General features: G+C 38.7%; 1 protein-coding gene across 1 annotated transcript in view; it reads right to left on the bottom strand.

The window, feature by feature from the left end:
• LOC128357059 (microphthalmia-associated transcription factor-like) overlaps window positions 1–15055 on the bottom strand; it is a 28904-nt gene extending 13849 nt beyond the window's left edge. The window contains exons 1-2 of the mRNA XM_053317291.1: window positions 14700–15055; window positions 657–897 (exon numbers count right to left, since the gene is read on the bottom strand). Coding sequence (XP_053173266.1) covers window positions 657–897; window positions 14700–14803 — 345 coding nt within the window. The 5' untranslated portion in view covers window positions 14804–15055. The remainder of the gene's footprint in view (window positions 1–656; window positions 898–14699) is intronic.
• Window positions 15056–19036: the final 3981 nt, after the last annotated feature.

Raw genomic sequence — 19036 nt, 5'->3', positions numbered from 1 at the left:
TAAATCACTGAGTTAAAAGGAAATGTACCAGAAAAAAAGAATCCACAGATAAGCGTGCTCACCACCATGAAATACAGTACAACACTTTTCTATTAATATTTCATAAATATTACCAACTCTCTGAAAACACATGGAAAAAAAGATCAACTTACCAAATTGCCTTGTTAAAATGCACCCACAAACACAACGGTCTCTACTCGTACAGAAAATCTTAAGAGTCTCCTGTCCCTCGGACTGCCAGGGAATCAAAGCTATGAAAAGATGTGAATGTAGCTGAGCAAATAGGATTAAAGATGGCTAAATCCAAATGGCTGGAAGCACAGCATGCATTAAAGAGGAATTCTCTCAGGAAAGATAATCCCCATATACGCATTTTAGCACACTTCACTCACTCCTGTGTTTTTTTTTTTTTTTACACACAGTCATAGTAAAACCACGATTGCCTGACTGTCTACACACACACACACGAGTCAATAAAGCCTATAAATACACGCACTGCATGGACCACTCAGACTGCAACAATGACGCATGCAACTTCTACTTCCAGAGGTGGAAACTTTAAGAATATACTGTAATAAATTTGACAGCTTACTAATTATACGTGCAATATTCCCTGTTGTCCCCTGCCGTTAGAAACCAGAACCGTGGTCTCTTACCTTCAGCACCTCCATTGGCACCTGTGCAGCAGGCGGTAGACTGACTGGGACGCTGACATTGATGGCCGGGGTCTGTGCCGCTGTGGTTTGTGGGTACTGGGAGGCCTGCTGTCTCTGCTGTTCCCGCCGCTCCTGCTCCTGAAGCTGCTCCCGCATCAGCTGTTGCCGCAACAGGATGCGTGATGTCATGGCCGAGGAGCTCAGCGGGGGCTTGGAGGAGCCATGCTGGTCCGATGGGCTGCTGCAGAGGGGAGAAACATGCCAGATAAATGAGCAGATATGCAGAGATAGAGAGAGAGAGAGAGGGTGGTGAAGGAAGAGAGAGAGAGCAAGAGCAAGAGGAGAGCAGGTTGGAAAGGTGAAAGGTGAAGAGAGGCTACAAGACAGAAAGTGATAACAGAGAGAGGGTAGAGAGAGGTCAGACGATGGAGAGAGAGGTCAAGCAGAAGAGACGAGGGAGATTAGCAGGAGTGGAGAGCAAGAAAGGTAGAAGACGATTGAGGGAAGGCAGACGGAAGAAAAGGTTAATATGATGAAAGGAAACTGGCACAGAGGATGACTGAAGGGGTGGAGATCAAAAGGAAAATCTTGCGGGTAGTTCAATTTTTTTATTTCTCAGAAAGAATATATACTACAAATGAAACCCTTTAACTTTTAAAGCATACATTTAAAAAGAAAAAGATGAAGTATCTGTCGCGACAAAGTAGCTGCAATCACAACGTTTTTTTACACCAGCAGAATTAACCGCAACAGAAAGAGGAACATTTTTCATAACAGGTTGCTTCAGTTTTCCCACTCTCTTAAATTTAGACGGCTACTCCCCAGACACAGTCCTGCAGTCCTAAAATAGAGAGACTCTGCTGAAGCAGAAGTTGTCGGGCTGAAGCCTTCATCGAGTGAGTGATCCTTTTGATAAAACTCAGTAAAACGTCTGGCCAATCCAGCTGTGCAGTAATCGCACTAATTAGCCAGTGGAGTCAAACACAGCTTCGGTCTACAGCGTATTCAGTGGGTGTTGAGCCCTCAACATACCATAATTCTCCCCCCAGCGCTGCATATAATCTCATTGTTTGATACCACACCCACTGAAGCATGCACAAGAGAAACAATATGCTACGACATATAAGAAAAGCACATTTATGACCATTGTCTACATTGAAATGAGATAATATTTCAAGTTTAAAAGAAAATGTATCATTCATTGCTGAAGAAAATACCAATACAGAGTAGTTTGTTATTGATCTTGGATTAATGAATCAATTAACTAGCAGATTTAAGGAATGAATGAGAGCTGAACAAAGACTTGTTCTCTGAAAGTAAAGCAGCAGTTTGGGTCTCTCAATCCAACAGTCATTTTTTGTCAAGTTTCTTTTGTACTTCACCAAATACAGAATCAGGTTTAGTGTTCATATGCATAAGTCCTTTGTCTGTGAGACTTTGGGAGATTGTGTTTCCTTTCATCCCACAAATTTCAAACAGAAGTCATTGGATCTAATGTTAAAACTGCTTTTTTTTTCTCCATTTGCACTGCCGGGACTAAATCCTTTGATTTTTCTTTGTTTCTTTAATCTACTTCTCTGTTTGAGAGTTTGAGTTTTTCAGGGCAAATTTCAAGACAGCAGTTTCATTTCCTTTTAATTTTCTACACTTTTGAATTTATTTACTATTACAGGCAAAATTAAAAGAACATGTTTTGATAAAACTCAAGTTTAAGCAATGAATAGATTAAATAGCAACAATTGTGACCACTTATGAATCCCTTTTAAACAAAACTGCTACTGGTTCCAGCTCCCTAATGTTTTCTAGTCCTCTGTGGTGGGTTATCTGGCTTTTTTTGGTCAGTCAAATCAAACAATTTGTAGTTGTTCTCTTGGGCTGTGGAAAAATCTGTTTTTTTATAGACCAGAAGTTTAATTGAGTAATCAAGAATCTTTTTTTCCACTCCTTGAAATTTGAAATGGAACAATATTATACATGTTTTCCACATAAAGTATTTTCAAGTTCACATAATGAGAAAGAGACACTTTCCCACTCTACTGGTTACATTGACAAGAGACCTGCATTAAATGTGCATTAACATTTAAAGGGAACATATGATCCATATTTCCAGGTCTATACTTTTATACTCTGGCTTCACTGAAATAGCTTGCATTAAGGAAGTGACCAAGCTGACAGACAAGCAGGCCAAGTACCTGGGTCTGCCCACCGAGGGGCCCTTCAAACCAGACCACTATCGCTACTGCATTATTAACAGTTCAAAAAACATTATTTATCTTATACTGTTCCTTAACACAGCCCCTCAGCTCAGCCTGTGTCCCAAACAAGCTGTTTTAGCTCCTGTCTCTTTAAGGCTGCATTGTGGGAAAAACAGCAGTCCTCCCATTCATTTGAATAGTAGTGCGTTTAGGCTTTAAAAAGGTACACACATGGAGTGCCACAAAAGACAGCAAAAGAAGTTGAACCCAAATCAACTTTTGCAGAAACATAACCCGACATCACGCTGTAGTGGCAAATCACAAAAGCCAGACTGATCAGAGCTGTACAACCCTGCCTGTACAAGCCTGCCATGAGGGAGGACAAAGACATGACTAAGACAAGGGGAGGACATCTCTCTTCATTTGATAATGTTTAAAGTAAAGTTAAGCTTTGATGTTAGTTTCCCCAACTCATTTTTAAAAAGGTGAGAAAAAAAAGAGAGAGAAAGCTGAGAGCAGGAGGGAAAAACAGAGAGCAGTGGTGGTTCAGTGAGCTACAGAGTGAATGAAGAGAGTGAGTGGTGATAGCAAGAACTTCTCAAACACATCCGCCCCAAGCCTGATCTCAAATATGTGAGCAGACAATGTGAACAACCCATTGAACAACCTTAGCAACAAGCAGTACAGAGCTGATGACAGCTTGTGGGCATGCATAAAGAATCTGACGTCATTTCGATGGGGAATTAAAAGTAACTTTGCAAGTGAAGAACAAGCTGAAGCCCTGGGTTTTGACTTGCAGGCAGCATTTTTACATACGGTACGTTCACCTCAAGTTGTTTCAACTTTGACAATTTTTAATATTCAGTTACAAAAATACCAGAAAATCACAAAGAGGCATTAATTCCCCTTTAAGCTACCCTGTGGAGTATTTTTAGTAGCAGTATTGAGCAACGTTTTCATACATATTTTCCTGCTGTTGGTTTCATGTATTGCACTGATAGACAGCTGGTGGAAGTAATGCCCAAATAGATGTAACCATTAGTCAGCAACAGCAGTAAAAAAGAAGGCTGCACAGTCACACTAATAAACTAATAAAAAACTAAACTAAAACTAATAAACATGAACAATTTAGAACATTCAAAATATCAACTTTGCTAATCATTCATATAAGGCAGTGCATTCAACATGTTTGTTAGACTTCAAGTGTCCAAAAAATGAGTTCTGGTGAAAAACATTTAATGTAAATGTAACTGCTGTTTCTTTACATATTTGCACTTCAGGATGTTCTGGTGAGGGACAAAAGTGTGACAAAAATATAGAAATGCTATGTCACACACACACACACACACACACACACACACACACACACACACACACACACACACACACACACTAATGTTAAGAGACTGCAGACTGTGTCAGACTGTCTGGAAACTCACGCAGATACAAAAGACCTTAATTCTCAGTTACTTCTCAGTTATGTAAAAATGTGTTTAAAAAAAGGTACATATGACTTTTTTCAGATCATTGGAATGGGTGCTTTGTCACTTTTCTTTGCATATTCTATTTGTTTTGACACTAACTAAAAAAGTAAATTTGCTAAACTGTGTAAAAATAACAGTAGAGGGAGCTTCTTTAACAGCTTTATGTCTTAAAGCACACAGTGACAGCTAACGCCCCAGAGTCTTACAGTTTTAACTTGAGCTCTAATAATCTTGGCAATGGCTCTTCTGATTAAAAACTTCTTCACACCCTTCCAGGCTATCAGCGAAAACACATTCTTTGTCACCTCAAACACAACAACAACCTGAAGGTGTAGCAGCGCTCCCAGGCACGAGAGAGGATACGCCAGTTTCTGTCTCCACCTAACGAGGCTCAAACAGACACATCTGCACCGCTCCATGGAAACGAAAAGAAAGGTCAACCGCGTTGCTGGAGGACACATCAGCAGAAGTGATAGAAGGAGGAGAGAATTTATTTTACCACTCGACTAATTTCTTCATATATAGACTTTCATTTGAACCAAAATCATCATCAGTGCCTCAGTTGTTGTTTTTAACCACATGAACCGCAGAGTAGCTTTAAAATTAGATAAAACTGATTTGCACGCTGCTTGGCAACATTACAGATACAATATGTAGAATATACTAGACCTGATTGTTTCAATGACTCAAAGAAGTTAAACTGTATCAGTGCTGAGTTAAATATGCAAATCCAAGATTAACTTGCTGCACCACATCCTGTGCATCATTTTCCCCTTAAATCACTATTATATATATCTTTGGAAACTTTGACATTATAATCAGACCAGTACTAGGGTTTTGTGGCCAATAGTATCTTGGAATGAAATAGAAATATGAACAAATGCTTTGGAAATTTAAGGGAACAGTGGAGACTCAGATACAACCAACCATGTTATTTTTCTATTAATGATGTTCTGAGTCTTTTTAAGCAGAAAATTTAGTTTGGGGCCTTTCAAAAGAAATTGTTAAGTGACTTATTGGATAACGCTTTTATTGGCGAGGAAAGTAAAATCAGAATATCATAAAACCAGGACAAACTCACATTATACTTTTTTGCCACAGCATAGCATTTATTTTAGGATATTTCTACCATTTTTTCCCCATTTTTGGAGAATTTGTTTAATTAGAGGGTCTGAGGATACAGGGTGTTGCAGTGCTGTACATACTGTAAAACCTTCTTGGCAAATTTGCGATTTGTGATGGGTTTTACAAATAAAATTGACTTGACTCAATATATAGGCTAATTTGATGACATAAATAGGTATTTTTCATAAAGATGTGAGCAACATATTTAATGAGAAGACTTTAGAGTTAAAAAAAATGAGCATGTCAGTGCTCTCTGGTGGAGAAACAATGTAATGGTGACTAATATGTCTAAATAAACTTTAAAGCTGCTATAATTCATATTTTTGTGAAAGGATTGCTCATAGTGGTAAAACTCGGAGAATCATCACCAACCCTGCACCTTGAGAGTATTTCATATCTCAGCTTCAGTTGGTTTTCCATCCCACATATTTACTGTTCTGATTCACTCTAACAGCTCTAATAAATCCACTGTATACTATCTGCCCAGCACCAAATGACAAACATGGTTAGCAACTAGCTGGTGAACATATTGGAGGGTTTTGCAGCTAAAGAGACTTCACAATATCACCTTAAAAGATGTCCACACCTTGTTTCAGCTGCCCCCAAGAGGCCACGAAAAAACCCATGAATGCAGGTTTGAACATATGCTTGGTAATTCTCTATCACAATTTCTTCTTGCTTATCAGTCGACAACACTGACATATCTGTGATAATCTAATATAAAGCCTTAATATAAAATCAACCATGTCGATGCATTGGCTGAGCTACATTTGACATCTTAATTAGAATTTGAAATAAGTGTCACAAAGTTTAAAATATCGACCCCATCAATGGTCGGCAGTTGAAGAGGTTTACACTTGAATAATTACAGGAAATTAATCCCAACATGTTTCCAAATAGTGGACAATGGTTTTAAGAGCTGAGATCTGTGAGTTGTAGCGCCTCATGATTTTCTTTAATACATTCCTGATCATCAGCTTGATTTATGTGTGTTTGTATGTGTGTGTGCATGAATGACCAGAAGCCTCTCTACAAAGCAAAGCTCAACGTCTAGCTCAGTCTGTTTTTTTCCTTTTGACTGTTTGGTGGCCTTTTGCCAAACAGACCACTGAAACACATAAAAAGCTCTTTTGTCCTTTTTAACTTTTTTCACTTTGTGTGTGTGTGTGTGTGTGTGTGTGTGTGTGTGTGTGTGTGTACGCATGTGTGCGTGCGTGCACACCTCCTCTCATGTTTGTGTGTATCTCAAAGAAGAAAAAAAAAAAACAATGGCTGTACAGTCTTGAAGAGCCCCACCCACCCAACTCATGATTCCTCTGATTCTGCTCACTATGCTACTCCATCATACTCATTATTAGTCAAGCAGACAGAGCTTTGATGCAGGTTTAATGACTGACAGATAGCTGCCCACCTGGAAAATGAAGTAGCTTTGCACTCAGAGAGAAGAGAAGGTAAGCGACAATGTTCAGTTGAGCGATAGAAATCTAATCAAAGCAAAAACACTGAGCTGCTTAATGGAAAGTAATATATAAAACAGACCAGCTGCACCACCACCAGTACTACTGCAGGTAACTGACTTCAGATGGTAAAAAGCTTCCACCCACTTTGGAAACCTAATGACCCTTTTGTGGCCAAAGCATAGCTACTAGATAATGTTGTTACAACAACCTCATCTAAACATCAATGTCATTACATTTAGAATTCAATTCAATTTTACTGCTAAAACATTTTTTGTTATTAAGTTTGTCAAATTGACAAAAACGCAAATCAAGTCTAATTGCAATCAAGTCTATGCAACAAACCCAAAGTATTCAACACAAAACACAGCATACGGAGCAGTCTGCTAATATCTATGATTGTATGTACTTCCAACACACAGCTGTGTGCACACTGTTCTTCATTTTGCACATATACTGTTGAACACACACCAATACATTTCAAAGTCAAACCTTAATGCATGCCAACAATATCACAGATGCTGAGGCACCATACTCACAAACAGTCAAATGAGCAGGGTCTGTACACTTGCACTCCTACAGCCTCCATATTTGTTTGTTTTTTCCTGAAGGTGCACCACCCGCCCTTGGAGAGCAGTGAAAGTCATGCTGGTGGTGCAGCACTGAAAGTGTGTCAGAGGGGGGAGGCTCCGGGGCCCGGCCTGGACTCTCCAATCGCCACACAGAGTCCCAGGCAGAGGACCAGCCCCTGTCCGAGCATACCTCAGCGCACGAGCAGAGCAGAGGAGAGCGAGTGCCTGCTAGAAACACACTGTCAGTCAACACGCCGCTTTAAAAACCACATAGATACTGTTTCACTTAGAGACAAGTGTCACCACTGCTGAGTGGATGAACCACCAGCAAGATTTAGTCACTGTGCTGTGAACACCACGTATCTGTCAACTTGTCATGAGCTAAGAAAAAACAGCTTTTCTGCCAATCCATTTTTCTAATAATCTAATGAGTTTTTAAACAGTTTATTTAGCCTAAGAGGTACAAGAATTTTCTCACCCCCCATATAGAAACATAATCCTTCAAAATTCTAAATCAGTAACATGGTTTTAATGGCCAGCAACATTGTGCTCATTATAATGTTTAAACTACAATTTACAGATTACAAACCTCCTCTGCAGGTTGTGAAAATTCTTCAACCTTTTGGCAAATTAGATCTTTTCAAACCAGATTAAATCAAGTCAAAAATGCATCTAGAAATTTGGGAAATGCACAAGGGTAACTGGTCAACCCCATAGCAGCACAGTCTCTGTTACTGATTCAACTATGTTCAGAATCTCTGCATATAACATACGTATATAATGAAATCATAGTCAAGAAATAAACATTTCAGTCGATTTGAAATGAAAAAGGCATTTTTAACCTTTTAGATCACATCCCCTCACATCATCCTGTGCAACTATTTAACAATATGTGCCAAACAAATACCAATATCAAAATCAAATCATGTTTTCTTCCTATAAAACAAAATATGACATGTGCAAGCTTGAACCAACCAATTTCAACCAATAATATGACAACTACCCATCATTCAATCATCATTTTAGTGGCACAGAGCTAAGATTCATTTAAACACGGCCACAATTCAATGTTCAAATCGAATTTCCTCCAAATGTAATGTCCCTCCTGTCTGTCCTGTTTCACTTGGAAATATACCATATGGAAGTTAGATAGTCTCGAAATTCATCTGGCTTTGAAAAATCCCTTCACAAAAAAGTTCTTAACCACTCTTCCATGTGAGGGCGCTCTTTCATCTCCTAGCCCACTTCACTTTCTCTGACATATAATACTTTTGTAATTGCTTTTTCTGGGGGGAGTTAAAGTGGGGGAGCACCATATCACATTAAGTATAAAGGGAATGTAGTGCGAGAGAGAGAGAGAGAGAGGTGAGAAGGCTCAAGGGAGCGGTGCAGAGACATTGCACTGCAAAAACACCTTCCTTCAAACGAGCTGCATGTGACGATGTCGTCCGTTTGACTTTCTCTACACCAGACTGCAGGTGCTTTGCTCACAGAGTAGATCCAGACCCTCCTGCAGGACGACACGACCTCTCTGCAGGAGTACAGCTCAGTGATTATGACCCTATATGACAGTACATTGATCCGCTCGAGCTCCCCTGCTGTTCACAACACCCCTATGTGCTGCAGCTGGTCTCATCCCCTGGAGTCACTTACTAGCAAGCAAATCAGTGATATTGAGAAGCGTTTGTATGCAAGTGTTAGATTTAGAGGCCATCAGTTTTGTAGACCAGTGTCACACACGGTTTAAAAGACATTTTTTGAAAAAAAAAGAAGCAAAAAAGAGAAGAAAACAACTGTACAAACACAAACAATTAAGTGAACTAGTGGTTAAATGCATGTACTTTGGTATTATTGTTATTAGTATTTAATATTATTTCAATTTTTTTCCCCTTCTCCTTTTTCCCTTGTAATAATTATTGTTGTAACATATGTGTAATACTTTTTTTTAAAAATCAATAAAGTTCCCTTTAAAAGTAAATAGCTGTAGGTGGAAGCTCTGTATTTACCCGTACAACTATTTAAATACAGAGCTTCTGCTTAATAGAGGGTTGACACTTGAACGTCACAAAAAAAAACCAACAAATATTATTGTCACAATATAAACCACAAGAAAACGTAACATCCCACAGCTGACAAGCCAAGCCAATATTAACTTTTACATTTAGAGTTGAGACAATTAGATTTAAATTAGCTTTATTCTAAATGCACGTATTCAGCCCTATAGATTATAAATTCATTATAAATTATGTTGTGAATTTTTCTGTCTGAAGGACACACTTTATTTTAAGTCCCCCTACTCAGCAATTATAATCAGTATATAAACAGTTAGTTAATGTTTGTAGAAGACTATAATGTAGTTATAAGCAAATGTAAGTGTTTATTCATGTCCTCTGGGCCCCAATAAGTGGAGGCTGCCGTATAAACAGACAATTAATGACAATATAGTAAAACACTGTTGTAATATGAAATATGTCTTAATAAGAGAACAACACCTACAACTGTCCTTTTATCTGCCTAATACTAAAATACGGCTTTATAAACCATTTATGAAATGTTCATATACTGCTTACAAATGCTAAATAAGGGGACTTCAAGTACAATCTGATTGGATTGATTCACGCATACAGCTGAGAAACAAACCAAAATACAGATATTAATTGAAACATTTTAAACTTTTTTCTCCAATAAGAACCAGCAAAGTGATCACCTTGTCACAAACTATCAAGCTACTATCCAAAAAATGTCAAATAACTATCAAATAACTATCCAAAAAATGGTGTGAGCTCATTCTCTCAGCTGCTAGACAAAGATTCATATAAGTTCTGACACCAGGGCAAAACAAAACTCTGTAAGCTGTTAAAGCCTCCAAAGAGATAATCAGGTTTTTTGCTGTGGCATTTCCAGGAAGCCAGGAGCGGTTGGGATAACCTGGACTTGCCGGGTCTTATTTCTGTAATTAGGTTCTGTGCCTTCCATAATTCCCTTCAGTTGTTTCCAGGAGGACGGCAGGCTACTGCTCTCTCTCTCTCCTCTGTCTGTCAGACACATTGCTATAGAAAGTTGAGTCGGTCCACAAAGGTTTCAAGTTAAGTAAATAAAGATGTTGTACAAACATGAAGCAGTTTTTCTTGTAGCTCTTAAGGCAGTGAAGATGACAACAGGCGACTAACACATTATCCTATTGTGAGGAAACCACAGTAATTATTCCTCAGTCCTCATTTTAAACACAATAGCTGATTTTATTGATTTTAAATAAGATGATTAGTCAGTTTTTAAAAAAATCATTTTTCAGGTAAAAATGCTAAAAATTCACTACTTTCAGCTTCTCACTTGTAACGTTTGGCTGCTGGACATAACAAGCAATCTGAAGCTATCATATCAGGGTGTATCATTATTCACTATTATCTGACATTTAGACCAAACAGTTATTTGAGATTTATTCCTTCTATATATAATTATTCCTTCTGTACTTTACACCAGGACTTATGATGAAACTACTTCAGGCCACAGTGTAAGGGTCTGAAGATGTCACCTGCTGTGTAAGAGGTGATGTTTTCAGTGTTGTTGCATTTCCTACTGGTCACCAAAAGAGGTTGACAAAGATCACAGATTACTTTTATTAAAAAATGCGTGATGCAAAACAAAAAAAAAAAGATCCAAACTAAATGAAGATTTCCCAAAGATAGCAAATATAAAACACACATGTGCTTCAAAAAGCCACCAAAGACGATAAGATACAGCAAAAGTGATCGTGGCCGCAGATCAAGTAGTTGTGCTCCCGCCACAACACCTGTCTGTGTCACTTAACCCTTCAGTCCGTCTTAGATCATGGATGAAACTCTTCGGCCTCTCTGGCATCTCTGTCTGGGACTCCCATCGGGAACAAGCTGCTCCTTCCACATTCAGACTCAGCTTTCGTGCAACGACTGATCGCTTTCACATCTTGTGTTCTATTCTATTCCCAATTTTTATGAACACAAATTTGGTTTGTAGCCAATCTGCAACATACTGCACATTACAAACTAAATAACCCTTTTTTTTAATAGTGCATTGTTTGATATTGTGATAGGTGAGCCAGCTATATTTAACTGTATCTGGGTGTTTAACTAAACTCTATTTATAGCATAATGTCAAGAAATCTGACATTCAGTGTTTGATCAGAATCTAGTCTTCTTTGTCTATTCTTTCATTAAATATATCTTGACTTAAATCTGAATTTTGCTAAATTGCAAAATGTATCTGAATCAGAAAACTTGCACCAGTCTTACTTACTTACACTTGCAAAATGGGGCTTATATTAAATGAACAATAGACTAGACCAGTGGAAAATATACACACTGAACTTTCTAGTGTATCCAAACATTACCGGTACTGTATGAAAATGTTGAAACATAGCCAAACTATGTCGACCCATAAATTAGCAAGCATAACTTCAGTTTTTATGACTTTCAGTCTCATTTTGACTGTTGCATAAATATTTTAGGTGATTTGTGTGCAAAAAAAAATAAAACATCCCCCCCAGCTCTCAGTTTCAGATATAACACATCCACTGCTAAATTTATACAGCTTATTTACACTGCATAGATTCACCGCCTGTCTCACATCTATATTAGGCACAAAGTCTGGCACATCGTCTGTGGCAGCCGGGTTGCTCTGTCAAACTGATACGGCCGCCGCTAGAAAACAAAAAGATCTTGCGAAAGCAAAGATGACATTTTGTCATTTCTTTTCAAATTTAAAAACGGAGCGGGCAGCGTGACAACGCATTAAACAAGTCAATACTCAATCAACTAATTATATCCATTTTGCACAACAATGTCTCACAACACAGTCATCGTGACTATTATTAGCTGTCTGCTTTACTCTTTTTGGTCTTCTATCCTCTTCAGCTGCTTCATGAGTCGCCTGCTGTCTTCTGTATAACTCTACATGTTTTAAAGTCTGGTCTAACATCTGGTCAGGGTACAGCAGTTTAAACTTGGCACTTTTATAGTGATGTTGGTTAATGTGCATTGTCCCTATAAAAAATAAATAAACAGATTTATGCTGGGTCATTCTCATGTGGTGGGAAGAGGAAGTGGGATACCTTCAATCGAAACAACTGTTCAGAGAACTTCCCCTAATCCAAAAGAGATGACAATAAATGAAATAATCTGTTATTCCCCAAAACCAGTGCTGGTACTTCAGTAATACTGAGCCTGACTGCCGCTACTGCACTGCCAGCAGCGGCTCAACACTGCTTGGATTCAGCCCATGTATGTGTAACAGTGTAATGACATTTCACTAATGAAGAAATTAGTTTAAAAACTCAGAACTGGGTTAAAGGTTAGGACTGTCTGAGATGACAGTGTGTCTCCCTAAACTGGTGTTTTGGCTGAATTGAGAGAAAAGGAAACTGGAAGATCTGCAACAAAATGTGAAGATCCAGAGGGTGAAACAAAATAACAGGCGTCTACCAAAAATGTCTGCAATAAGAGCTCTGTCTCAACACAGTGGTGTACTGTCCTCTCAGTGTCTCACCCTTACAATGAGGCCATGTATTACTACCTCTAGACAGGAGTGGGCACAAAATACAGATAATCAGACAGCATTCTGTTAATAGAAGTATTGACGTCATCATCATAATCCTCATTGTCGTTGTCAAAATCACACAGGCACAGTTTCTTAATTTCCTAATTGTATCACAACTGAGGTGTTTCATTATCTATTAAGATCACACCGAGATAAAATAATAAATAAAACTGGTTATACAACAATTCTTTAAAAGTCAGAAATGCATCACAACCAGTAAGTTTCTGAGATCATTACAGATGTGACTTAATGCACTGTTTCATTTCCTTAAAGGAACACTTTGACATTTTGGGAAACTAGTTAACTAGAGTTACTTTAGAAACAAACAGATGTATCAGAAAGCACACCCACTGTGGACAGTTCTCCCAGAAAAAGGGTGAAAGGTCAAATCAGACCATACAGACCTGACTCAGCTCAATGTTGGTTGTTTGGAGAGGCATCAATGTGCCAAAGCTGAGAATAGCTTTCTAATAAGTCAGTGCTGCAGAGTGTTGGTGGTTTAGTTGACGTCCTGAGACGCCATACTAACTGTTAACTTTTATTATATGAACAAGGTTAGCTTTAGGAGACTTTTTGAGCACAGCAACTACTGCAGTTTCAGTTTGTCAGCTCCTAATAAACAGAAAGGCCAATACTTGATTTTATCTCTTAGAGCCACTACAGCTCTATTCAGGTATGTTTTACTATGCAAAAAGCTTTTAGCCAGTTAATAATGAGTGTGGCTTAGGCCCTATTCTGTTGCTTGGCATCCTCTTCATAGCAATCTTCAAATATATGTTAAATCCATTATGAATCTGTTGAACTGTTCGATGCTGTATTCTGTACACACAACATCTATTGCATGTCTGTCCCTCCCTCTGTTGCTCCTCCTGAGGTTCCCCCCCCCCCCCCCCCCCCCCCCCCGTTTTTTCAGGCAGTTTTTCCTCATTTGAACCGAGGGTCTAAGAACAGAGGATGTTGCTTTGCTGTTCATATTATAAAGCCCCCTAAAGCATGTATGATTTGGGATATTGGGCTTTGTAAATCAAACTGACTTGTATATTAAAACTGTAAACTTTTTATTACAATAAATCTCAAAAACTCTCCACTACAAGAGGCTGTGCTATTTCAACTACAGCTGGCTTTTAGGTATTGAACTACAACTTACTAGACTAAAATTGTCATACAATATAACTTATCATCCTATTGATAGCCAATTTCCTCATGCCTACTGAAATGCTGAAAATTATATAAGATCATAAGCAAAACCTTACAGGAGAAGTCAAATAAAAACCAGTCCACCCTTCTACTTTAGCAGCCTGCCAAACCATCAACACTAGTGAGTCTGAGCTGCATCAAACTCCTGACCTGTCTGCTCCTCTGCAGGCTAATATTTGAAGTTGATGTTGACAAGACAACACCCAAGTGTTGCATAACTTCATGCAAGCTGAAAAAAAAACATAAGGAATGGGAGGCAAGTTGAATCCCAGTGCAGAGCTCCGCGCCGGGACCCATCCTCCTGTAACATCCCTGCAGAAGCCTTCATACATGCACCGGACTCCGGACAACACTCAGCAAGTCTGCAGCCTAATTATCACCTAAACACCAAAACCGCTTCAGCGTGGGAAATAACTGTCCACACTCCAACAGCAGAACTGACCTGTTTTTCAAGGGTTGACTCTTCAATTCGTAATACGTTTTTGGTTCCTCTTGAAACTCCTCTCCAACCTCGAAGTCGGGAACTATTCCCGATTCGGACTGCATACTTGCAGATGTCAACTTATAAAAACCGTTAAACCCCTTTTAACAAATGACAGACTGACTGGATTTTGTGCCGCCGTACTTCGCTTAGTACCGACCGCTGTCAACTCGAGCCGCCTCTGTCCAGGACCCGGAGCTCTGTAGTCCTCCACAGCAGCAGGAACAGAGTCGATAAAGGGCCGCAAACGACGCTCCGACTACAACTACCATGATGCACCTCGTCTGTCAATGTCAGCATGGTTTTCATTGGCTGCAACATCCTAGGGGGATTTTTTTTTTTTACACAGCCTTATTTGCTCACATAGTGAAACTACAGTGCAATAAAGTTTAATATCCTTCTATAGTAATGATAATTCATTGTTTATGGCAACGGTTAATGGTATTTAATAGACTGATTTTGAATTATTAAAAAGGATGTTCATCTAAAGCCTGCAGTCTCAAGAGACATCACATTAAACCTGACCATATCGCAATGAGTCACATATATATATATAAAAAAAATATTAATGTCAACTTGTAAACCTGTGCAATAATCTGATTTAAGGGGAATTATCTGTGAAGAATAACAAACAAACATGCCGCATACATGACTGTCATGTAAGCTGTAGTAGACTGGGGAAGCCCTGATTTTTGCAAGAGAGGACAACATTAATGCATGGTTAAGTATTATAATAACAAGTTAAGCTCAAGGTATCAAAGTCCCAGAGCTTATTACTCGCAGAGTGACCTTGAAAAACCGCTACACGGCGAATCATCCACTGATGATGGCATGTGCAATCATAAAAGGGATTTCCATTAAGACATACATGAATGAAAGTGTAAAGGATTTTTACTCCAAGTAGGTCGTTTTACTCACATCAGTGATTCAAACACCAGATGTCCACCACCACCACAACAGCACAAAAATCAATCACAAAGTCATTCCTGCACAGCACAATTGTTAATAATCTAGAAATCTTCCACTTCTCTTACCGTCTCAGCGGGTCAATCTGTCATTTGTAAATCATGCAGCTATTGCACCCAAGTTACAACAAACCTGGAGACTCTGTCGACCCTCATGTCTGTGTTTCCCTCCTGTGCAGACAGTCTGACCTGACTTTGCTGCTCGTCTCCTAAACCCAGACTGTGCTCCGCTCACCAAGTTGGATCTGCTCGGTGAACTACTGTCAACCACTTGGGGGCAGTGTATAGCTAGGAAAGTTAGAGTTGTGTGTCCACGGGGGGCACTCTCTATTACAAAATGGAAATTCAAGTTCAATATTTGCATTCGCCTCATCCTGCTGAACTGGTTTAAGTCTGAATTTTACCAATGCAAATAACATGCAAATGTGCCTCTCTGCTGGAAAGCACTGACTTAAATACCTAAAAATAAAAATCTTAACTGACATGATGGTAATTTCAAGACAGACTTAATGAGACACATAATCACAATTTATTCATATTTGTACAACACTTTTTTTCTTGTCACAGTAGTTCAGAGACTCAGTTACAGTCAGAAGAGGAGACACATGCAGGACCTGCAGGGTTTCCTGATCAGTCAAAGAGGACAGCACCAGGCACACAATAGAGTAGACAACACATATTATTCTGCGTGCTGTTGTGGGATGAATAGGGGCGCTGATTACCCAGGGCCTCCAGCTGAGGGAGGCCCCCAGAGTTTGCAGAGTAGACTACAATACCCTTTGTGATTCCTCAAGTGAATATACTATAGTGTATAAATATTTGATACTGTTTTTTAAAGAAAGAAATATCAAATATCATAGTGGTTTTAGAAAATACATCACAAGAGCTAATTTACAGTTTTTTTCTTAAGTTTTTGTCCTACATACTGATCTAAGCTATGTCAGCCAAATTGCACTCTACAGGCAGTGCAGAAAACCAGATCACGTTGCCTGTGCATACAACCAATATAACTTCCCCCCGCTTATGCCAGTAACACATGCCATGCCAGTACAACATGTGCATGAAAGCTGCAACACACAAATGTCAGACAGCAAATGCCCAACACACTGGCCGTGTGCCATGAAATAACTAAACACATGAACAATAATAGTAATAATTACAGAGACACACCATCATTGTTTACACAGTGTTGTGCAGATTCAATGAGTAGTGACAGACAAAGCAAACACTGCTGGCAAATAACACAAAGCATGAACTGAAACGTCTATGCTCAGGTGTGAGGAGACAGTCTTCACTTGTTTTCACTCACAGCTCTTTAATGCTGTCAGCCAGTGATCAGTGACTTGTGACTGCTTGCCATGACCACTTCCTGAATGCTGGAGTCAAAACAAGATCCTGGAATACGAGCCAATGGTGTCCGGGTGTTCCAGGACATTATGTGTTGACTGTCACCCACTGATCAGTTTGTCCTGCCAGGGGACTGAAAAACGGTCAAGAAGAAGGTCCACTGAACATTAACCATTAGATACTCATTGCTTAACAGAAGATAAAATGATCCTTATATTAATTTCAGTGAAAACTGCTGTGTTACATTTAATTTATCTCCCTTATTTGGCATTTATAAGCAGTAAACATGTAGTTAATAGTTTATAACACACTATAATATAGTTAGAAAAGACCAATTGTTAATTAATGTACAGTCAGCAATTATAACTTCTCCTATGAAGACATATTTTATATTATTAAGTTTATTAGTATATTGCCATTTATTATCTGTTTGTACACTAGCTTCCAGTTATGGATGACCACAGAAGCAGCTGTAGTTGCTGACAATAATAAACACATATCTGCTTGCCTCTGATTTATAGTGAGTTATAAACAAGTTATTAGTTTGCTTATAAATGCTAACTGCACGGGACCTGAAATGAAACCAAGATACCATTTATATGATATCTTTAAGGCAGCAGGATTGTAATCAATGATCTTTCAAGAACTATAATATAACTCAAAATGTGCACCTCCAAAACCACTCATTTATGCATGTCTGATGGGCATCATAACTTCAGATTGTTTCTTTTTATGTTGCTGTTTTAACATTTTTAAGTCCCGTGCATGAGATTATTTTTCCATTTACTAATAGATGTTTATTTAGAAGTTATGTACTTAACATTTGCATCAGTGTTATTTAAATACTTTCTCTACATATGAGAGCACAACTCATTCTACTTTGTTTTGTTGTTCATGATGTCAGCTCTTTTAGTTTCTGTTGCTGTAATGTGTGCAGGATGTATTTGCATAAAGTGTCTGCCAACCATCATTTGACAATGTTTAGAAAGGGACTTGAAGGCATCATAAATTGCATTGTTATCTTGCTTAGTAGTTATGATGCCAGATATTGCATTTTTAATTACGCACAATGACTTTTCTCCTCTAACAACTGTGGATTTATTAGTTGCTAAGCAAAAACTCAGAACATTTGTGCAGCAGATTTAAAGTACATTATAAGTTTCACATACATTACTGCTGATTTTATGCTAGTTTTGCAAAATGTACTGAAAATATTGCTGAGTCTGCTTAGAATTATACATGCCAGCTTTTACCCCAAATTCCCTGAATGTATTTAACGTATAGTCTGCCATTGACGATAGAATTAAACACCTAATGAGGGTAACGAGGGCAATGAGGGAATCCTACTCTTTTGTTTATGAGAGCAATTTCCCTGTAAGGAGGAGACTCACTGGGCAGATGGTTTTGGGGGATCTTAATGAGATACTTATTCATGTCTGATGTCAGAAATCCAAGAGCAAAGGGGGGGTTGGGGAAGCCTCAGTCTGCTGACAGGCTATTGAGTGCACAGCGAGGGCATACAGTAGTAGCAGTGTAGTTCCTTAATTTATCAGTTGTCATACATAGGCCTACTAGCTCAATATTCATTGTTGTTTTGGGGACTTTAGCAAGGCTACTGCGCTGGGTTCTTTGGAAAATTACCACCTGAGTACCAGTAATGACAGTAATGAATATTTCAGCAGCACTGTCCTGAGCAGGAGAGAATATCACATGTGAAACACACACCAGTAGTCTGGTTCAGCCATACTGTGTCTTTTGTATTGCACACGTCAAAGATGTTAACTGATGTGTGAAGAGACATGAATATAATAGCTGGCATCCACCAAACTGTTATTTATATTAGCCCTGCATATTCATTCATAAGAGGCCAACAGCAACAATTAAACAACAAACATAACAACAATTGATTCAGACTGTTTTTGGTTGTCAGCGTTACAGTCACCAGCTGAACAAAGTTCAACCTTTCTGTGCCAAAGGCTGACTTTG

Source organism: Scomber japonicus, chromosome 4 (assembly GCF_027409825.1).
Source record: "Scomber japonicus isolate fScoJap1 chromosome 4, fScoJap1.pri, whole genome shotgun sequence".
NCBI classification, from domain to species: domain Eukaryota; kingdom Metazoa; phylum Chordata; class Actinopteri; order Scombriformes; family Scombridae; genus Scomber; species Scomber japonicus.
This window is presented reverse-complemented; position numbering and strand designations above follow the sequence as displayed.